At 35.9% G+C, this 6460-nt stretch overlaps 1 protein-coding gene across 1 annotated transcript in view; it reads left to right on the top strand.

Annotated features, from left to right (window-relative positions):
- Positions 1-2635, top strand: part of LOC111479328 (extensin-2-like) — a 4828-nt gene extending 2193 nt beyond the window's left edge. Inside the window, exons 2-3 of the mRNA XM_023123910.1 lie at positions 358-2150; positions 2243-2635. Of these exons, the coding sequence (XP_022979678.1) occupies positions 358-2123 (1766 nt within the window). The 3' untranslated portion in view covers positions 2124-2150; positions 2243-2635. The remainder of the gene's footprint in view (positions 1-357; positions 2151-2242) is intronic.
- Positions 2636-6460: the final 3825 nt, after the last annotated feature.

The raw sequence follows: 6460 nt of genomic DNA, 5'->3' as shown, positions 1-6460 counted from the left end.
AAAAAAAAAAAAAAAAAAAAAAAAAAAAAAAAAAAAAACATTTTTCATATGATGTTTTTCCAAACATTAATTGGATAATGCATTTTTTAAAATTTTTTAAAAGACACATTTACTAATTTGCCCTTCCACCATGATGGAATAAAGTAGTACCACCGTTGTCCATGTGAGTGCTATCATTGCCTCAATTATTACACATCAAGAGCCCAAAGTAGTGATTTTTAATAATATTTTTTAATTTTGGGTATCCAAACAAATTAACTTAATAGGTCAGGAGTTTCTAGACTAGAATAATTGTGCCCTGCAGTAGAAAAGCTAAAACGATGTCGTTTTCTAATTTATAACCTTTTTATTTTGTAGGAGCCATTGTTGAAGTGAGCTGCAAGGCAGGAAACAAAGAGGTAGTGGCCTACGGAAAGACCAAGAGCAATGGCAAATATAGCATTAAAGTCAAGGGCTTTCACTATGCTAAATACGGCGGCAAGGCTTGCAAGGCTAAGCTCTACGCACCGCCCAAGGGCTCGTCGTGCAACATCCCGACCAACCTTCACTGGGGCAAGGTCGGAGCCAAGTTGAGAGTCAAGTCCAAGACTAAGAACGAGGTTGTATTGTACGCTAAGCCTTTTGCTTATGCTCCAAAGAAGCCTTACAAGGAGTGCACGAAGCCTAAGCCTAAGCCTTACCACCCACCTCCTTACGTCTACAAGTCTCCACCTCCTCCTACCCCTGTGTATTACTACAAGTCCCCACCTCCTCCGTCTCCGACTTACTACTACAAGTCCCCACCTCCCCCGTCACCTACCTATTACTACAAATCTCCTCCTCCACCTTCACCGGTGTACTATTACAAGTCACCACCACCTCCAGTATACTCTCCTCCTCCACCGTACTACTACAAGTCACCTCCACCACCCGTGTACTCTCCTCCCCCACCATACTACTACAAGTCACCTCCACCTCCCGTGTACTCACCTCCCCCACCATACTATTACAAGTCACCTCCACCTCCAGTGTACTCACCTCCCCCACCATACTACTACAAGTCTCCTCCACCACCAGTGTACTCTCCTCCCCCACCATACTACTACAAGTCACCTCCACCTCCCGTGTACTCACCTCCTCCGCCATACTACTACAAGTCTCCTCCACCACCTGTGTACTCTCCTCCACCACCATACTATTACAAGTCACCTCCTCCTCCAGTCTACTCTCCTCCCCCACCGTACTACTACAAGTCACCTCCACCACCAGTCTACTCTCCTCCACCACCATACTACTACAAGTCACCTCCTCCACCGGTGTACTCTCCTCCCCCACCGTACTACTACAAGTCACCTCCTCCACCGGTGTACTCTCCTCCCCCACCGTACTACTACAAGTCACCTCCTCCACCGGTGTACTCTCCTCCTCCACCGTACTACTACAAGTCACCTCCTCCTCCAGTGTACTCTCCTCCCCCACCGTACTACTACAAGTCACCACCACCTCCAGTGTACTCTCCTCCCCCACCGTACTACTACAAGTCTCCTCCACCTCCAGTCTACTCTCCTCCCCCACCGTACTACTACAAGTCTCCTCCACCTCCCGTCTACTCTCCTCCCCCACCGTACTACTACAAGTCTCCTCCACCTCCCGTCTACTCTCCTCCTCCGCCATACTACTACAAATCTCCTCCACCTCCCGTCTACTCTCCTCCTCCACCATACTACTACAAGTCTCCACCACCACCTTCTCCATCTCCCCCACCACCATACTACTACAAATCTCCTCCCCCACCATCACCGTCACCTCCTCCACCGTACTACTACAAGTCCCCACCACCACCATCCCCATCACCTCCTCCTCCATACTACTACAAGTCCCCACCACCACCGTCCCCATCACCTCCCCCTCCATACTACTACAAGTCCCCACCGCCACCATCCCCATCACCTCCTCCACCATACTACTACAAGTCCCCACCACCACCGTCTCCATCACCTCCTCCACCATACTACTACCAATCTCCTCCCCCTCCTTCACCTTCTCCTCCTCCCCCATACTACTACAAATCTCCCCCACCACCCGAGAAAGCCCTCCCCCCGGTTTACATTTACGCATCGCCGCCCCCACCTACCCACTATTAAGTTCTAAAAAAGTTGGACACCAATCTTGTAAGTAAATCAAGCTTCCCTACTCATTAATTTTCATTCCCCCATCAAATTTCTCTTCCAAAATTTCTAATGAGTTCTTAACACATCCGCAGGTTTTATTTTCAAAAGTGGAATAAATGAAGGCTTCCTTAGTGAAACAGTTAGTGGTGGTGAATTCAGCCCATTGAATAATAAGGGTCCTTTTGCAAAAACAGAGCATTATCCAAACATTTTGGACCAGATTGCATCTTCTTCTCTCGTTGCCATCTTCCATATCATCTTATTACTGTGTTCTTCTGGGAAAGTGGCCTCAAGGGTTGAGCTTGCATCAATGGCAGGGCTTGGATGTTGCAGAAGATGATTATTGTTTTGTGATTTGAGTAGTGAAGCCTTTTGTTATTTGTTTTAATTCATATCTATTTGTGAATAGATGAAGTATGCATTGGCTACGATTTGTGATTTTGTTCACTTTGGGATATTTATTTGCATTAAAATAACTTCTCTCTTCTTTTAAACCTCCAAGAGTTCAATCCAATACAAAATTTCTAATAATTTTCTCGTTCACACGAATTAATATGTCACAAGAATTTGTATCGTTGAATGTATAAGAGAGAAATTTAAAATTGATCCGGGAGACACAGGTGGGAGACAGCTTTAATGTTGAGTTGTCTTAAAAATGTTTGGTTGCTTTGTTGCTTGGAATTGGAGTGAGAGAGTGATTGGAACGTGGGATCAATTTCCTTCTACTTTTTTCAACAACACTCACGGTTCAAACAGATTCAAATTATAACGATTATTATCGGGCTATGTTTAGAGATGTCCAAGAGGCGAGCGGAGATGGAGGAGTCGTTTCCGTCCTCATCTCTGCCACCTATTTCATTTTCTATTTCACCAAAACTTTCCATTAATTTTTGTGAGGAATTTTTAAATAAAAAAATAGATATTTTAAAGTTTTTATTTTTTAATATAATTTTTATTAATTTTTTAATAAATCAATAAGCAAATATATATATATAATGTGGGTAATTTTAAAAGTTTAACATAATTTTTAAATTAAATAATTTATTTTTTATTTAAATTTTTTAATATGCGTCGAAAATATATTTATATTAAACGAGGCAAAGACGGAGACAGGAATATAATTTCGTCCTCGGCCCTATTTATCTAACTGAAAAAATGTTCCTCTCCCTTTTCTTGTTTAAACGAGGAGTCTTCAACTCCACCGCATTTAGAGTTGATAAAATTAACGTTTTTAGTCGTTCTTAATAATTGATGGGGCAAAAAAAAAAAAAAGTTTAATGTATTTTGCCCCTTTTTCTATTATTCTTTTCCTTTCATGTCTAATCTTAATGAATGAGCATGGAGATGGAGTGTATTCAAAGTCATCTAGAATAATTTCATGTTTTTTTTTTTTTTTTTTTTTTTTTTTGAAAATAAACAAAGAGTTTCTTTTCTAGCAAACTTGTTTGATAAGATAATTTTTTTAAAAAAATGTTAGATTTATGTTTTAGTCCACATGGTACGACGGTTTCTTAAAGTTTAGTTCCATTGGTAGATATATGAGTTGATTGGATAACCTCTAACTTGTTACGGGAAGAAATATGTTTAAATCAATTAAATTTATGAATATTTACTTTCTTCAGAGTAACCGTGTCGGAGGCATGACCCGTCTAATTAAGGCCAGGAGCACATCGTTGACAGAAGAGACGAGCCAACCAGTGCTCACCATAGACAGATCGATCGACCCAACTCAAGGTCCAACTACGAGCTTTTTAATTGATACCCTATTTAAGCTTGAATTACTGTGGCTGCTGGCACCAAACTTACCCTCCAATTGATTCTCGTTAAGAGATTTAGATTGTACTTATTCCAATTACAATTCTCGTACAGCCCGATATTGCGTGTTAGGAAAGGGTAATTTGCGCATATGTTGCCTTCCTTGAATGTGATACCCATTTCTCAGTCTCCCTCTCTAGAATTGAACCCTAATTCTCCATGACCCGTCACTACCATAGTAGGCCACTATTCTACCATCGAAAATTGAAAGGTTAGAAATTTGTCTGATGCGTCACCGACATAATGGTCATTGAATCCATTGAGTTATCATGAATCATTAGAGCAATGGACAGAGCCCACGTCGAACTTTTATCTAACAAATGTATCATTTCTAGAAGTCAAATTTTAATGGCAGGTATTAGCTAAAAAAATCATTGAATAACCATAATCATACTCATTAAATACCATCTCGATATAATTGAGCTGAAACTTTTATTTTAGCCACCAACTTTCAACGACTAAAATTAAATGATATTAAGACCTAAAACTTACTATACCGTAAATGATTCGACCTAAACATGTGAATCGAAGAAAAATCAACAAGATTTTATATAAATATAAGCAAGGAAGAGATAAGAAGCAAAGAAGAAAAAGTCAAATAAAAATATTCCATTGAAAAAAGATGAAACGCATTAAATAATAAAAGCACAAAAATGTACTAAGAGATGTAACATTGGACAAATTCATTTTGATAAGAACACATGTTTGATGGAGTAGGAACACTAACAGCTGGATCAACTCGCCTCGTAATACTTCAATTATTCGGTTTCGTAGTCAATAGTTCAATCAAAGATAACTCCGTCAATCTAAATATAACTCATTTGAATTTCAACTCGTATTTATATATATCTCGTAAAATTTCAAAATAAAGAAATAAATTTAAATAAGACGGTCGAGAGTATTTGTAAACTATCTCTTTTAGGTTTTGTTGTTTTTTTTTAGTGTATAATATATGTAATTATATTTTAAGATTATACCATATATGGAGGTGTACACGTGTTGGGTTGAGAAATCTTTTGGTTCAACCCAAAATTTCAGGTTTGTTAGGTTGGTGGCTCGAGCAACCTGAATATAGTTCACAACTCAACTCAACTCAACTTCTATTTTTTTTTTATTGGGTTTATTAATTACTTATCCATAATATAGGTGAGGTAAATAACTAAAATACTATAAATCTCAAATATCAAACGCATCACTGACATCTGTTGTTATCAGCATCAAATATTCTTAATTTTTATAATAATCTTAAAAGTAGGGTAGAGTTGTATTAGGTCATATTTTGGTCGTTTGAGTTGACCCGATCAAAATAATGTCAACCCCTGAACCGACCCTAGTTCTCGATTTTTCAAAAATTCAATTCAACCTAAAAAAGAAAAGATTAATTCATCCTATCTTTATGGTTTGGATTGGGTAGTCTGTGAGTTGAATTATTTTTAGAAAGGTACGAAATTTGGAAATAATAGAAAGAGTTTGAATTATGAATTGAATTATAATGATTTTTTTTTTGGTTGTTCACTAAATCTTACAATAATATATTTCAAAATACCTAAATATGATAATTACTCAACTACCCTTGGTTCACATTGATGTAATTTTATTAATCAAATCAATTTTTTTAAAAATAAAATAGCTATCAAAAGGATTTGAGAAATCAAAATTATCAAACTTAATTTGTATTTTTCTTAAAAAAAAACATTACTTGTACTTTTTTTTTTTTTTCCTTCTCAATATTTCTTCTTACAATTATTTAAATGAACAGAAAAAAATAATATTAATATTAGGGCATTTTGGACATTTCCTACCTAAGGTAACCTTTGAAGACTTTTTCCATGCCCAATTTCTTTGTAGCAGGTGAGCCCTTTTCCTCATTGTCAATAAAAAAACATTATATATTTTATTTATACCTTTTCATTTAAAATTTAATTTAAAAAAACATATATGAAATTTAACTTTCTAACACGAGAGGTTATTAGTTAGCTATAGATCGAAGATCGAACCGTTATCGTTATAGTTGGAAGTGTTTAAGGGATTTAATCAAAATTAAAAGACATAATCAAAATCAATTTCAAGTTAGGGATTAAAAAGAAGTTATTTAATTGGAAATTTGAACGTAATTTTTTTAAAGTAAAAATTAAATAAGCAATATATGAAATGGGTAAAAAAAATTAATTGACAAATTTAGGGTTTGAAAAAATAACCCTTAAACTATACACACTAATTAAAAGTTTTTATTGGATACTTTTCATTTTTAGAATATTTGTGTTTGTAATTTTATAAAATTAATTACAAAAAATATTTTTTTAATATATTTTATCTTTGTTTAATAGATTAAAAAATATTGAAATTATAGTTTTTGTGCATATTGGGACTATGAAGCTTGCTGGGCCTTCATCAAATGAAATTTTTAGATTCAAAACCCCAAAAATTCGATTAAATAATTTTACATAAATAATTTTTTTTTTTTTTTTTTTTTTTTTTTTTTTTTTTTTTTTTTT

Source organism: Cucurbita maxima, unplaced genomic scaffold (assembly GCF_002738345.1).
Source record: "Cucurbita maxima cultivar Rimu unplaced genomic scaffold, Cmax_1.0 Cma_Scf00005, whole genome shotgun sequence".
Lineage (NCBI taxonomy): Eukaryota > Viridiplantae > Streptophyta > Magnoliopsida > Cucurbitales > Cucurbitaceae > Cucurbita > Cucurbita maxima.
This window is presented reverse-complemented; position numbering and strand designations above follow the sequence as displayed.